This window comes from Myotis nattereri (genome assembly GCF_964212035.1).
Source record: "Myotis nattereri genome assembly, chromosome: 11".
NCBI lineage: Eukaryota > Metazoa > Chordata > Mammalia > Chiroptera > Vespertilionidae > Myotis > Myotis nattereri.
Genome location: NC_138086.1, coordinates 16,675,611 through 16,693,052, shown reverse-complemented (window position 1 = coordinate 16,693,052; position 17,442 = coordinate 16,675,611). Strand labels below are relative to the sequence as shown.

Genomic DNA, 17,442 nt, shown 5'->3' with positions numbered 1-17,442 from the left:
CCAGTAGTTGAAAACTGGAAAGTGCACTGTCCAGGCTGGTGTTAACAATAGGAGTGCTTGGCCCTGGGAAGACAGCATCTGAGTCTCTAGGAAACTCCCTTCTCTCCCAGGCAGACTGAATCCCCACAGATTTTCACCACCAGGTGCTATCCTCTTTGTGTCTCTGTTGCTTGGTGTTGGGGATCCCTGCATGGGTTTCAGACCTCATGCTCCTGGGGGAGGGAGTCTTGCAGCCCAGATAACCCTCCAGCTCCTCACCTGCCACATGGGTGTGGGGACCAACCTTTTCCATGTCTCTGACCTTCTTACCAGTCTCTATGTGCCTCTTCTGCAAACCCTTGGTTATAATATTTCAGTTCAGTTAGCCTTTGGTTGGCTATTCAGGTTGATTGCTCTCTAATTTAGCTCTAATCCCATTTGGTGCTGGGAGCAGCTGTGTGCAGCTTCCACCTAGTCTGCAGCCATCTTGGAATCTCCCCTCCACTGAGTTTTTAAATTCAGTTATTTAATTTTAATTCCTATAAATTCTATTTGTCTCTTTTTAAGATCCGTTTAGTAATTTTTATAGTTTCTTTCTCCTTACTCATATTTTCCATCCCTTCTCTAGTTGTGTTAATCATAAATAAATGTATTTATGTTCTGTGTCTAACTCTAGTGTTTGAAGTCCTAGGGATCTCTCTCTCTGGCCTATTTTTGTTTCCTGTTTGTTCTCACTTTGGTTACTTTATTTTCTTGTGTGCATTGTGCTTTTAAATATAGAAATGATAAATTTCCTTGAAATGTCTATGGGAGTTCCCCAAGTTCTGGGTTGTAGCTGCATGGAAAAGCCTTGAATTATATTACTGTTTTATTTTAATACACACACCAATCAAGAGTTTTCAGGGTACATTATGTTTTCTCTTAAGTCAACATGGGATTTCCTTGCTTTCTACTTTTACAAAGGATACCAGCTTTATGAGTGTTTTCTTATACAGCTCCCTGCACAGGATGGGCCATCCCCAGCTACACCTGCAAAAGAATAAACTGAAACCCTCAGGCCAGACAGCTGCCTATACATTCACTTAAGATTTTACTTCCACTTTTTTGAGGTCAAGGCCAATTTCTTACTTTTATATCAGTTCAGTGATAAATTTTTAAATGCACTTTTAAATATTTTAAACAGGGACTCTGATTTGTCATGCAGCTGGATATAAAAATCTGCTATATTATTTATATATTATTTCAGTCATTTTTACCACTATAAAAAAAAGATGTTCCCCAATAACACATATATTTTTACTTTTTGCTCTTCACTAAGAAATTACAAATGAAGCTTCTAAATATTTAACATTAAGAATAATATTATTTTATAAAATAAATTCTGGATTTAATAGACTTTCAACATCGTTGAAAAAGTAGAGTTTTTATGAAGATTCCTCATGTCTGGAGTGCTAAATTTTTAATATCTATCTATTCATCATACTATTATTTTATAACCTAATATTCCCAATTCACAATATGCAACATAATTCTTTATTAACTATAGGGATATAAAACATATTTCAAGGAATTTTATTGATAACTTCAACTTTGTTACCAGCTTCTCTGAGTTGTTCAGGTTATCACCAATTACAGCTTCATCTGATCTTTATGAAGAGATTATATCAAGAGTAGAAGAATCTCCTCTTACATTTTCTGCTCTTCACTTACTATTTTCATTCTGAAGTTTCTTTACATAAATCACTTCCTATAGAAATACTTCAAAGCCAGATGCATATTATGGGAAGAGGAGATGATAACATAATCATACTAGAGGTTGGAAGGTAAAAAAAAAAAAAAAAATGGTGGGAGCCCTGGCCAGTGGTTAGAGTGTCATCAGCTGGTGCACTGAAGGGTCACAAGTTTAATTCCCAGTCAAGGGCACCTACCTGGGTGAGATCCCTGACCCCAGTTGGTGTGAGTGCGGGATGCAACAGTTCAATGTTTCTCTCTCACATTGATGTTTCTCTCTCTCCCCCCCTCCTTCCTTCTCTTCCACTCTCTAAACAATCAGTGGAAAAAAATACCCTCAGGAGAGGATTAACAAAACAAAACAAAAAAGAGAATGGGTGAGAAATGATTTAGTTACCCCACAAAAGTGGAGTCCTAAATCAGCAGTGAGGAATGACAATAAACAATCCAATTTACATAGAAGCAGCCCTCAAAGTTTTTTGGGTTTTTTTGTTGTTTTTTAAAAAATATATCTTATTGATTTTTCACAGAGAGAAAGGGAGAGGGATAGAGAGTTAGAAACATCGATGAGAGAGAAACATCGATCAGCTGCCTCCTGCACACCCCCAACTGGGGATGTGACCGCAACCAAGGCACACGCCCTAGACCAGAATCGAACCTGGGACCCCTCAGTCCGCAGGCCGACGCTCTATCCACTGAGCCAAACCAGCCAGGGCAGAAGCAGCCCTCGAAATTTTTAAATGTTGAAAAGTGGGGATAAGTAAAAAATTTCTAATGAAACAGTTCAACTCTACATAGACGCAACTGGTCCTCTCCCACCAAAGAGAAGTGTAATCTTAGATATAATGAAGCAGAGGGTGAGGGGGACCAGACACAGTTCCGGGTTGGGGGGAGGTTTCACAATGAAAATAGGGGCATTGAGTGACAATTTATATGCTAAACTGTGAGACCCCTGACTTCCACCCTACCTGCTCAGTAGGCAGGAGACCAGAAGTTTCTTCCTTGGGGAATGCAATCAGCACAAAAAAGATGAAAACATATAGCGTTGGATTTAAAAAAAAAAAAAAAGCCCAGTTTGATGCTACTGCATTGAAGCCCACAGTCTTCATCAAATCCCGAAGCACACCTACAGAGCTTCCAACCAGCCTTTCATTGACTTCAGTAAGAGCAAGCAACTAAATTAAAAAGACCTGGATATTTGAAGAAAGCCTCGGGCATAGAAAGAGAGAATCCCAAACAAACAAAAGTGAAAGAGAAACTTACAGGAAACAGAGACTTCAAGAAGATGAAAACACAAGAAAAGAAACTACTATTAATCTATTCAGAAAGGTAAAGAAATTGTACTCATCAAATATGATGGACAGTCTATAAAACGGGAAGAAGACTTCCTGGCTGGGTGACTCAGTTGGTTGGAGCGTCATCCTGTACAACAAAAGGCCTTGGTTGGATTCCCTGTCAGGTTGAGGAGATAGAAGAGGGCTAGGCAGTTAGGGTTGGGGCCACGGGTGAGGTGGGAGGCGGGGGAGGGGAGTGTAGAGTTGCAGATGCAGGTTGCTGACTGTGTCCTGTTCCAAGAAAAACAAAGTAACCTAGAATTGAACCCAGTTAGGCAGCAGTTGCTAAAGCAACCGCACTAGGCAGAACATTGATGTCACCTCAGACCTGAAGTGACAGTTCTCAGTCTGGTTCATCTCCCCATGGGAACTCGAGCTTTAAAATGTATGGATGTTGCTAAGGCAGAATTCTTTGAAATGACCAATCAAGAGCTAACAAAGCATCTATCTAATGCTAGACAAAGAAGCACACCTTCTTCCCTCTCTGGTGCACTGGGTTCCTGACTCTCCCTTGCAACCACATAGCTTGTGGCCCCATAGGGCTCCACATACGGACTAATGGACTTTAATTAGCTTGGATGCTGAACTATGCCCGGCTGCAACATGGAACAGAAGGTCTGGATACTGGCCTGCTTTTGGCTGTCCAGGAACCCCAGCTGCACCTTTTCTAGGACTGGCTTAAGGGGCATGAGACAAAGAAGCTTCACCGGCAACACACATTGGCCCCCTCCCTTTGGTCCTTGTGGCAGGGAGTCCCTCTGTCTCTCAATAAACTTTGCTTCCATTTACCATCTTGGTCCGTGACTAATTCTTTGATTTGGGGAGACAAAAAACTCATACCCGATCACAGCACTTTGCTTTCAAGGGCACATACCCATGTTGCAGATTCAATCCCAGGTCAGGGGGCAAACAGGAAAGAACAGATTGATGTTTCTCTCTCACATCAAAGTTTCTATCTCTCTCTCCCTTCCTTACTCTCTCTAAAATCAATAATAACAATAATAATAATACCCCACATATCCTTAGGTCAAGATTAAAAAGTAAAATTTAAAAAGAAGAAGACAAAAATAAAATGTAAAATAAATATATAAAAGTAATATAATAAAGTATAAATGGTAAATTTAGTAGGAGAAAATAAAAAGAAACAAGAAAAATAATAGGAATATCAGAAAAAAAATAAAACCAAGAAGATTGCACCAAACATTCAAGAAAAATTTCATAGTGAAGAGTATGCTTTTCTTGACTACAGGAACCACTGGGTGCTACCATAGGAGATAAAACAGACCCACATAGGAAAGGACATTGAGATTTCAGAATACTGTGGGTGGAGAGACTTTAAAAGTTTCCAGAAAGGGGAAAACATATTCCTTAAAAAGGGCAAAAAAGTAAATGGCTGAAGACTTCTCTATAGCAACACTGGAAACTCAGTGACAAGAGGGGAAAAATGCTTCAAAATTCTGAGTAACATTTATTTCCAATCTAGAAATCAATATCCATGAAACTATCAATGAAGTGAGAGGATAAACAAACATCTAGATAGCTCTTTGCGGGTCTAGAGGAAAAAGTGATTAGATTTAGAGCAGGCAGAAGGCTCTGGAAGACATATCTTCAAGGCAATGAAATTAGTAGACTACTTGATGTGGATTAGATATTCAATCACTTGAATGTTCTGAGAGACAATCACCTAAATCCAGAGATTTAGTGATATGTACTTAGAAAACTAATCAATTAAGGATGTGGGGGGAGTGCAAAACAGGAAAAGTAATAAGTATCCTAGTACTTTGCTGATAATAGATCTCTAGACAATATTCTGAACATTGAACTCTGCTCAAAGCAAAGTAACAATCTAGCCATAATGGGAGAATGGTGGAGATATAAAAAGTATGAGCCTGTTCAGTGGAGGAGGATATGAAAGGAAGCTCAATTCACGTCTAACATAGAAATTTATTTGTAATGCCTACAATTTCAAAATTAAGAGATAGTATTATATAAATATTATTATGGTAAGTGCAAGTAAATATCCAAAAAGAGCTAGACTATTTTAAAGTTGCTGTCTTTGGCAAGCAGAAAATCATTAGCAGGAACTAATATTTGTGCAACTAGCCCTACATAATTACTTAAATATAAATAGAAACCCTAATGTTTTCATACCACACTTACCCAAATGAGTTATTTTATACAGCACTGTGGAGTCCAGGGGCAAAGTCCATGCTGATTCATGTATGTGTGTTTAGCACCTGAGGTTGGAAATGGGGAACATGCTCCTAGAATCTGTAGTCACTGCCACCAGGTGGCTATAGTGAGTTATATCTGGACCTGCAGCATTTCTGTTCTGAACTGTCTTTTGAGCATCATCCCAGTAGCAATGTCAGAGGATTCTGAATTTGGTCATGTCCCAGATAATTTTTTTAAGTCACTTAGGAGAATTTTTGGAACTCATATGAAGTCTTAGATGTGTTTGTGTGAAATACGAATGTATGACACAATTGAGATTGAATAAAAACGCAACAAGTTACAATTGCTGGGGTGAAAGCAATGTGAAATGAATTCAATGTGAAATTTCAGATGTAGGTTTAAAAACTCATCCATGTAAAAGTGTTCTGGGAGGCAGGATGATACAAGGGAAACCATCGAGAGGGAACTCATGCATGGATTCTGGTCTCAATCTGCTATATGACCAGCTGTCAAAATTGAGACTCATTCTGAAAAAATAGGTCCATGTACCAAATAATCTCTAAACATCTCTCTGCTCCAATAATCTATGATTCTTTTATATATTAAAAAACCTTTCTTACAATTGTGGGACATACAAAAGGTATCAAGGTAGCAGTTATCTTCATAATTCCATTGTTAAAATTTTAACATATTTCATTTCAGTCTTATTTCTAGTCACATATATGTATGTAGATATATATTTTATACAGCACTTGTCATGCTAAGTGCCATTAAAACATATATACACATATATGTTTATTGATTTTTAGAGAAAGAATAAGGAGAGAGAGAGAGAGAGAGAGAGAGAGAGAGAGAGAGAGAGAGAGAAACAGTGATGTGAGAGAAACATTGATTGGCTGCCTCATCACACATATTGCAACTGGGGATTGAACCGGAAACCCAGTTATGTGCCCTGACTGGAAATCTAACCCACAACCTTTTTGTGGAAAGGGTGATGCTCCAACCAACTGAGCCACCTAACCAAGACTATTTTTTATTTTTACAAATTACATTGTTCTGTCTATTTAATTTCATTATGAAACATACAAAGCAGGCACATACCCATTTACAATATATCCATGGAATGTCCTTCAGTTACCAGCACAGGATACTATCTTTGTATCTTTAGCCTCACTCCTCTAGATGTTCTGCTTCCCCTTCCTACTTTACTTTGGGATATTTTTTTCTCTTCCAAAATCCAATGAGAAAACATCACACACACACACACACACACACACACACACACACACACACACTTCCTTCTCCACTTATAGAGAAATGTAGTCATTATTTTGTTGTGCTGATATCTGAAAACACATGCCCCCATTGTCAAGGTCTTACTTTCTATCCCAAAAGACTCACTTCAATTCCCTCTTAGCCTACGGTCAAACCCTTGGTCTCAAATGGAAACTACAGCCCGGTGGGGTCAAAGACTAATCCTCCCTCATTTTCTTTTTGTAGTTTTTATACCTACAGTTAGCTCAATTAGTGACTTGTCTCTGGCTTTTTAAGAGCTGTTTTTCTGCCCATTGCCCTCTACTACTGTCCTTGTGGTCCTCAATCTTTACCTCTTATTACCGTATCATCTCCTCAATTGCTCAGCCCAACAATCACCTGCCCTAAGCAAAAATAACAATAGAGTTGACTGTGTGGGCCTCATGTTTACTGGGTGACAAAAGTGGTGCACCCCATTCCACCTCCCAAACACCTCCACTTACTTAACCATGTATTATGACATTAGTGTTACAATTTACTGCAGAATTTGAATTTACCTTGAGATCTTAATACTAGTTTCTAGATTGTGATATTTGCATATATATCACCTTATGTGCATTAACTTATTTTTTAAAGATCTTTATATAAGAAAAAAGTGTGGAAAATTCGTAAGATTTATTTTTAAGTTTTGTATCTTCCATTTTAATCATTGTTATATATATATATATATATATATATATATATATATATATATATATGCCCATATTTGCCATTAAGCTATTATATAAAATTAATATATATATATAGTATTTTTGAAAGTTTTGATGTGACAATGAGAAATTATATACACATCACATCTTTAAGTTTCTTTCTTATTATCAACTTAATAATATCCAAATTATATATCACTTTCTGATTTGTGTTTTAAGTCTTTCCTAGAGTAAAATAATATTTAAACCCTTATTTTCACTCATAAGAATTTATAAACTTGTTTTTCTATTTATTTACCATTTAGCTTTGACATTTTCAATGGAAACTTTTATCATAGGGAATACAAATAACTTCCATCTAGGAAATATAAGCAAAGGAGACATTTCTAAATTAACTTCTTTGGGGTAAAGAGTAAAGACCCCTGGGGGATAACCTTTAAATTAATTAGAAAGTGAAAGGCAAATTACAACTCAATGCACCTGACCTTGTCATGCTAAGTGCCATTTCCATATCCATTATGGCTTTTCGTGAGTAGGAACTTTTTTCTGATCGTGATTTCTCAAAAAGATCTCTCAGTTGCAATGTTACATTCAGCTATGGGACAGGGTGATCCTCCTCTTTGTATATGTCTTAAATACATCTAGATTATTTTAGAAGGCTGCAGTGTATAGAATAGATCTGAAATAGGCCAGAATTGATGCAAGGAGGCCCATATGGAGACTATTACAGTAACCCAAATTAGAGATGATGTCAACTTAGACCAACACAATAATGGGGATGGAAAAAACGGAACAGAGTCCAGAAATATTTAAGTAGATAAAACTGAGATGACGTGGTGGTATAAGGAAGAGAATGGTTTCAAGGAGGACAAGCAATCTAGAATAGTAGCTGAGCTCTACATGGTTTCATAATCTAAGTCTGACATTCCAAGCTCTGTGACCTTGGGCAAGCCAGCTCTCTGGGTATCATGTCTTCATGTGTTGAGTGGGATAATAATAGTGCTAACTTCAGTGTATTGTAAGCATAACATGAATTAAACTATTTATTTGATTTTAACTTTTAACACTATCAATGTTTGCAATTATGGTTATAGTGATGCTAGTTCTTCTGCTATTATCATACATAACAAAAGAACTAGGTTTGAGGAAGGAAATAATGAGTTTGGTTTTGAACATTTTTGGGATTGGAGTTTTATTTAAGACATTCAAATTATGTTGAACAGACAATTGGATATTTAGGTCTAAAAGGAGAAGTCTGGGCTAAAAACAGGGTTTTAGTGGTCTGGAATATGTATATCCATTAAAACAATGAAAATATTTGAGATTTCCTAAGGAGAAATATTACTGTGAGAAGGGACAAGTACCTATGACAGAGTTTCAAGAAATCCCAGTTTTGAGGAAGGGTAAAGGAAAATAAACTGACAAGAGAGACAGAGGAACAGGCAGAGATGTAGAAGAAAAACCACAAGGCTGAGATATCATGGAAGCCCAAAGAAGAGTTTTCAGCAGAAAGAAGTGATTAAATCTTTTAGGTGATGCTGAGAGGTCTATGAGATTGAGACAGAAAAGTGTCTATTGTGTTTTATAACATGGAGGCTATTGCTAATCATAGCAAATACATTTTGGGTGGTTGAGGAGACAAAAACTAGATTGGAGTGGTTAAAGAAATGGAGTCATTGAAGTACACAATTCTTTTGAGTAGTCTGGCTGTAAAAATGGAGGTGAGTTAAGGTAGTCTAATTAAGAGGATTAAGATTTTTTTTTTTCTCCTTTTGTAAAGATGACTTGAAAATGATTAAATGTTGGTGAGAAAATTCCAGTAAAGCAATCTGTATATGGTTTTTTGGAAGGCCTGAGGGATTGGGGTCCAGAAATAAGAAGTTGGAGGGGAGACATTTACTCTATTCTACATATAGAAAAGGAGGAGAAGGCAGTGTAGATGCAAGTTGGTTATTGCACTTGACAGTGAGACATCTTTCTCCTGGCTTCTATTTTTTCTGTAGAACAGGAGGCAAAGTTACCTGTGAAGAGTGAGGGGGCATTAAGAAGAAGGTAGAAAGAAAATAGGGAAGGTTTTTAATCTTCTTGTGAAGACAGGCAGAGAAATTGGGTCAGAGAAACACAGGGGGACAGAGAGGCAGCAGGATACTGCAGTGGAAGTTTGTGACTGTGAGTGTAGGGAACCCAGTTTCCTCTGTTATGTGCATCATTTCGCCAACAGTACTTGACTACTCAGGGGCATACATGACTCAGAAAAAGTAAATGGTTGGGTTCATTCAAAGCTGAAATTTTACTACATAACTACCATTCAAAGAGAGACAAGAAAGTTTAGGATTTTGTTAGGAAAGTTATTGATAGTGGTGATGGTATATACTTATCCCCAAACTCATCGAATTGTATACATTGAATATGTACAGTGTTTTACATGTCAATCATACTTCAATTAAATTTCTTAAAAAGCCTAAAAATGTCATTTTATTGGTTTACCATGCAATCTAAACTGGATAGGAAAGGAAGCAGACTAATCTACTGGGAATAAGTAGTTGCTTCAATGACCTAGACATGCCAATAGAGTTGAAGGAGAGGAGGGAGAGGCGTAATCCAACAGCAAAGCTGGAAGAAGAAGCTGTGATAAATGAGCAGACTTTGTTAATAAAGTAATAAATGACACTCTTTTTATCCCCAATGAACTCTAATATCAAGCACATACTATAAGTATTCCCATATTGCACTTACAAAGGACTTGCAAAGTAAATGACCAAAAATTAGTTTTAGACTCTTAAACTTAGTGCTGAAAATGAGAAAAGGCTGAGAGAGAGTCTACCTTTGGAATATTTTCCCAAACAGCTCTAATCTCTAGGTTTGGATTAGAGAGGGAAGGAAAGAGCTTCCCACTTACCTCAAGGTGGTGAGATAGAGAAACCACCACTCAGAGAACTTGAGAATCTCTTCTCTAGACCTAGAAGAGATCGATAGAGTAGTCATTGACATACGCTTAAAAAAACTGAAAGTGAAAGGCTATGGCTGAATTTCCTTACCTAATATAGTTTCAGCTTCACTATTATTGTCAACAGAGCAGAGGTGCCCATTTCCCATGGACCAAATATCAGGAACATATGGGAGAAGTGGGGTCACTTGAAAAGCAACTTTCCTCAAGAGAGCTTTTACACTGGGCAACTTGACCTCAGCATGAAGAGATGTGTGTGGACCATCACATGCAGAAACCACAAGAGTGTCATAAGCAACCAAGTGGAAACGATGCATTAACTACAGAGGAGGAGCATGACTCTAATGTTATTATTTGAGTGATAGAAATTTCTTAAGAATCCATAAAAGTACTCATCAGATAAAGGAGTCATTTTGACATCCATCAAGCCAAAAAAGTTCTAACATCATATCTTAATTATATCCATCAAATAATACCTCTTCTAAACCTTACTACTCCTTTCCTGATCCTGTCCATCCCCTGCCACTCCAAATATGAAGGATTTAAAAGCTGACACTAGCAAGTTGTGGAAGGAATTGGAGCCAGAAGAGAAAAATAAAGCCAAACCCACAAACTTCCTTCCAACTATGGGCTTTTAAGTAGGCCAGATACAGGGGAGAAGGTCTAATTTTAAAGTCTTACTATTAAATGGAGGACTGCTCATGACAACTACTCAAATGAGGTTGCCTTTTCTAAATCTTTCTTTAAAATATATTTTTATTGATTTCAGAGAGGAAGGGAGAGGCATAGAGAGCTAGAAACATCAATGATGAGAGAGAATCATTGATCTGCTGCCTTCCACATGCCCCTACTGGGGATTGAGTGTGCAATCCGGTGTTTGCCCTGACCAGGAATCAAACTGTGACCTCCTGCTTCATAGGTCAATGCTCAGCCACTGAGCCACACCAGCCTGGAATGAGAGTGCTTTTTTTCACTAAATGTGACTGAAAGACTTTATTAAACAAAGTGACTGAAAAATTTATAGATTCTGCCCCAGGTTTCATCCCAGGGACAGCAAAAATCAGACCAACACAAGTGTATTCATATTGGGCATAGGTGAGAAAAGAAATGAAGTTGTTTTTGTCTTTCACCTGAGGAAGTCCTATTTTAAACAAAGCGCATTAGAAATAGAGATTTCCAAGATGGAGTCATTTGAGGATGTGCTGTTGTCCAAGGTGGAACTGTAGGAGAGAGTGTCTGAGGTAGAGCAGAGTTGAAGGTCTCTGGAAATGAGATTTTTTTTTAAAATCTGGAAGGCCAGGATCTTTGAAGGGTTATTCATGAAGATTTTATAGTTATCCAGCCACCAAGGTAGGGAAAGACTGAAAAAAGAGGTTGAAGAACTTACTGCCATGTACTACCAGTTCAGCAGGAAAATATACCAGAAAATTTGGGAGTGATGGTGAGAAGGGAAGAAAGGAGGAAAGGGTTGGTTTAGAAATAAGAAAGCATGAGCAAAGGAATAAAACTATATTTGTAAAATATTTCAGTGGTTTCGGGTTAAATATTTTTATTGTTATATTTCAACTGATGGAAGGATAAATGCTATACTATCAGGCTGTCATAACAAAATACCATCGACTGGCGGCTTAAACAACATGAATTTGCTTCTCATCATTCTGGAAACAGATATCTAAGGTCAGGGTGCAGCAGGATCCCTGTCCGGTGAGGGCTTTCTTCGTGGGTTTCAGATGGCCACCTCCTCTGTGCTCTCACACGGCGGAGAGAGATTAAGCTCTCTCTTACCTCCTCTTATAACAGCACTAATCCTATCACCAGGGCCCCACCATTATGATCTTATCTAACCCTGATTACCTCCCAAAGGTCGTATCTCCAAATAGCATCGCAGTGTGGGGTAAGGCTTCAACAGGAGAAATTTGGGGCCGGGGAGGGGGGGGGGGCACAAACATTCAGTCCATAACAAAGCTGTTACTGCTTGTCATGGCTACCAGTAGAGCTGTTCTCATAGTACATTTTCTTGTTGGACAGAATGCAGTCACAGGAATCAGATATCCAACAAAGAAGAACCACATGATGTGTAAGCTTATGTGTTTGTGCATCACTTACTCTTCTACCATTGGTGGACTGACAACGATCACCGGTACCTCCACCAACTTGATTTTTGCCGAGCATTTCAATACGTAAGTAATATTATTGGATTGGTGATTTAATCAATGGAAAGCACACAACTAACCTAATTTAGAGACTGTAGGGACAGAGGTGCTATATTGGGTTAACCCTTCTACTGAGAGTTAAATATGTAAGACATAGTAAATTAACAGGTGCCTACAGATTCCCCAAGGCAGCTCAGAAAAGATAACTCCTGACTGACCATTCTAATCAAATAGGGAAAATATTTTAAATTACAAACAATACTTCAAATGTTAGAGGAAACAATATAGGGTTACTTGCATGGGACTGTTTATAAAGTGTTTGGGAACGGACATTTGAACGTAAATGATGAATGCCAGATAGATTTACAGTACTAATTACTGGAGGTATGGCTTGGAATTTAAAAAACTTTGAAGGATTAAGTAATTACAAGAAATAACAATAATAAATTAATCTAGGAACAGATATATGACCCTAAATAAATGTTTGGCATTGTATTATCATTCCATTGCAGAAAATGGGGAATCTGTGGATATGTCAGAACACTTGGGTTAAATATTCCACAACATGAAGTCACTTTGTGAATTTGAACAATAAAAAAGTACATTACTCTCCAAGACTTAATTTTTTATGTCTAAACTAGGCAAAGTTCACATGATTACTGTGAGAATTAAATGAGGCAACTGTGTAAAAATACTCTGCACTGTGTACGAGCGATTGAAACAGTTGTTTGAAACGCCATGCTTTTAGGTGAGAGCTCAGATTGATTCTACACCCAAGATATATTTTCAGTACTAATAGGACAAATATAGTCTGAGTTCCAGAAAGGTGGGCTGCACTGTGATGCCCTGAAACAGGATTTAGGTTGTTATTACAGAAAAATTAAGGTTCAGAGGCAGGAAAGCTACACTCTAAGATGCAGATTCACAGACTGAAATTTCTAAAAGTATTTTCAAAATGTGGTACATGCATTGCTTTTCCAAGAAATCCAAGACTCAAAAAATATCACTCTGTACTGGGAAGAATGAGAACTTGCATACAAAGAAAACTGGTATAGCCGTTTAGGGACCATACAACACAGACCTCCATGTGTACTTATTGTCTCTATGAGTATACATTCATCATGTATAGTATACTCAACAAGAGTATACATCACTATAGAGAACATTTTGATATTTGCCATAGGGGACCAGGGGAGGGAGGAGAGATTGGTAAAGAAGTTAAAGGGATTAAGAAGTACAAATTGGCAGTTACAAAATAGTCACGGGGATGTAAATGACAGTATAGAGAATATAGTCAATAATATTGTAATAACTATGTATAGTGTAGATGGGTACTAGATTTACCAGGGGAATCACTCCATAAGGTATATAAATTGCTAATCACTCATTGGGTTGTACACCCGAAACTAATGCAACATGGTATATCAACTGTAATTGAAAAATAAGTAATTATTTTTTAAAAGTCAAGAGTAGAAACATAAGTCTTGGAAAAGGAGGACCTAGCCTCCAGAGTAATAATGCCAGGGAAATTTCAAACCATGTAGACAACCCCCTCATTTCACACGAGGAAGCTGAGGCTCAGAGCATTTAAGTGATGATCTAGTCAGGGAGGAGCTGGGGGCTGGAGGCAGGTGGCCCGAGTCCCAGCCCCTTTTCCACTCTGCAGTCTTATTGCCTCACCTACTGTATGTGGGTGGGGCATGTTGGCAAAATTTTAATTCAATAGACCCAGAGACATAGAACATGAACAGACTGTTGAACCTCTAAGGGAAGGCAGAGGAGGGTGGTTGGGAAGAGATCAACCAATAAACTTGTATGCATATATGCATAACCCGTGGATACAGACAAGGGGTTGGTGAGGGCCTGTTGGGGTGGGGGAGGACGTGAGAGGGCTAGAAGAGGTTAGTGGGGGAAAAGGAGGACCTATGTAATACTTGAAACAATAAAGATTAACAGAAAAAATATTCTAATTCAAAATGTTTTCTTCCTGATCCTTATTCATTGCTACACTGATATATCCTTCCAGTTATCACCCAATGTCTTCCATTGCTAACACTATTGTTAATAAATACTACCCTATAATTAGCCATTTCTTCCTACTCTGGTTGTTGGAAGACCCACCAGTTCTGCCAAGTTCTTTCTCTACTTGTGTGGGTGCTATCCTATTGGAAACCCTGTTCAGTTCCTCCTCCATTGCCATTCCTATCTTCTCTTATCATAAATGATATTCACATTTCTGTAAACTTGTCTTCTTTACACACGCACAACCCCCACCCCTGATGATTACAAGTTTGTAAAATTTTCATTCTTATCCTTCTTTTAGCCCACAAGGGGCACAGGTAAGTGATTAATAAACATTAGTTAAGATGAACTGTACCAAAGCATAAATAAAGTGCTGACTGCTCCTGGGAATCATCCAAATAACTAAATATTTTTTGATATTTAAATACATTTATTAAGGGGAATCTTATTAGGCACAATTAGTTTTTTCACAAGAGTAGCTTTGATGCATCAATATTATTTAACAAATACAGCAGCTATTAGTTAAATACAAAAAACCCCACAAATATACCAGATTAAAAACTGGAACATTAGCACAAGTCAATTTCTATAGCTTGCTGATTACCAAAGTACATTATTCAGTTCATGAGAGTCAGCTATGAAATGCATGGGTGTACAAAGCAGCTTGGAAGGAAGTTGTATTATCAATGATTAGTACAGTCACTGTTACTAATTATGTGTTAAATAATAGCTATCATAGGTTTACAGACCAACAAATGATAAAAGAAATGACTTTATAGGTGCCCCAAATTCAAAGCCCACATCTCTAATCTCTCTTCTTAACTAACTACAGAGGGAAAGGTAAATCAGTAGTTTAAATCAGTAGTTAAAACCTAGCAGTAGTTACCTTCAAAAATACCATGACTTTCCGCTGCAGAAATGAGTAATACATATTTCTCAGACAGAATTTCTCTTTCCAATACTATAGAAGAAATTTGGATATTACAGAGTTTGGACTCAGACTTTGGTTCAGATTTCAATCTTGCCATATATTAGCTTAATTTCTGTGAACATCAGGTTTTTCAACTGTGAAATGGGTGCAAAACTCTAATTTAGAACCTTACTGTGAGGATTAAAAACACGAATGTGGCTCTTAGCAAAGGGCCTGGCACGCAGGAAACTGTCAATCATGCTAGTGTTGTTGTTGCTGCTGCTACTTTTGTTGTTGCTGTTAGAAATCTAAGCCTAGCTCATAAATAGCACGTAGCTAATATTTGAAAAGAAACCTCTGGAAGTACACAAATACAAAACTGAAAAATGGCTTTGACTCAGAAATAATCCAAACAGTCACTAATCAAAAAGACTATGATCAGTGTGGACACTAGCTTATAGTGATCTTAATGGCCCAAATCTGTTTCAAGGCTGTAAATTTCCAGAGCCACATTCATTCTTTTGAGACAGTTTGTGCATGTGTCATTAGAATTATTCATCATTTCGTAGTTGGGCATAAGATCTGCAATAACAACACTGTCTTCCTGAGTTTCAACATTGACAGGCATTTATGCTTTAGGTCAAATCACGTCTCTGTTATGGAGCAATCATTTCTAGGATGTACTAAAGGGTCCTTAAAACATCAGGTTTGTGCTCTAGACTCTGGATATTTTTCAATATATATGGAATATTTTATTTTCACTTCAGAGTTTCGGTTGAGGACACTATGCTTTAATGAAAAGAGGTTGTGATTTAAACACTCCTCCTGGGTTAAAAATCCAGCTTCACCTCACAGTCCGTGACCTTGAGCAATTAGCGTAACTATCTGAGATTCAGTGTCTTCCAGTGTAAATACAATCAATGCTTTTCTCATAGGATTTTTATTAGGTCTTCTGCTCATTCCCACGCTTCTGCCTGACCTCTAAAATTTAGAGCTCCTCCAGGGTGCATTCCTGGGTCCTTTTATCTCCATTTACTCCCCAAATTATCATACCCATTTCCATGGTTTGTGAAACCACCTATATGTTTGGTATCTAGCAATTTTAGATCCCTAACTTGCTTTCTCCTCTCAGCTCCAGACTCATTTATCTACTGCCTATCCAACATGGCCACTTGGAAAATTAAGCGACATTTCTAGTTAACATGCCCACAGCAACATTTCTGATCCACCACTCCCTTATTCTTTTGCCATTCTCCCCTCAGACTTCATTTCAATAAATGAAACTTTTTCTCCATCTCCTACATTTTATCCTAAATATATTAAAACCTGTTGCCTTCTCTTCTTTTCCCCAACAATCTAAATTAAACTAAAATCTCTACTCTCACTCTCCCCTATTCCTGGGCAAAACTTCCTGTCTGCTAATCGGTTTCCCTATGTATTTGTCTTCTATTACTACGCTAAAAATTACTATGCGTTTAGTGACAAAACAGCACAAATTTTTTATGTCATGAGTTCCGTGGGTCAGGGCAGGAGTCTAGGCACAGTTTAGCTGGGTCCTTCGCTCAAGCTCTCACCAGCCTGAAAGGTGTCAGCTGAGCCTGTAATCACTGAAGACACTCAGGGTTCTATTCCAAGGTCATTCAGGTTATTGACAGAATTCACTTCCCTGTCGTTGAATTACTGAGGTGTCTCCCCCGCCCTTTTTTCTGACTGTTGGCATGGAGTCACTCTCAGCAACTAGCAAATACACCCAAATCCTTGTGATACGGCCCCTTCCTTTGACAACATGGAAACTCACTTCTTAGGCCAGCCGGAAAACCTCTTTTAAGGGCTCCTCTGATTACTCCAGGCCCACCCAAGATAGCCTTCGTTTTGATTAACTCAGAGTCAGCTGATGGGGACTTTTATTACCTCTGCAGAACCCTTCACTTTTGCTATACAATCACGGGACTGAAATCTCATCATATTCCTAAGTTCTATACCCACAGAAGGGGAGAGGATTATACAAGGCATGTACACCAGGGGTTTATCTTGGAACTCTGCCTACCACACCTTGGCTTCCACTCTTGTTCCCTTCAATAGTGAGAATTCACCTAGCCAACATGTTTTATGTAAGTGATACATTTACACAGACTTTAAATTAGATCATGTCACTAATTTACTATGTTCCCACTACTCCTAATCCCATTTCTACAAAACCTCAGATTCCTTCAGATGACCTGCATGG

At 38.0% G+C, this 17,442-nt stretch overlaps 1 protein-coding gene across 1 annotated transcript in view; it reads left to right on the top strand.

The window, feature by feature from the left end:
• The window catches only part of SLC13A1 (solute carrier family 13 member 1), an 84,840-nt gene that overhangs the window by 46,791 nt on the left and 20,607 nt on the right, over positions 1-17,442 (top strand). The window contains 1 exon segment of the mRNA XM_081102810.1: positions 12,159-12,310. Within this exon segment, the coding sequence (XP_080958936.1) occupies positions 12,159-12,310 (152 nt within the window).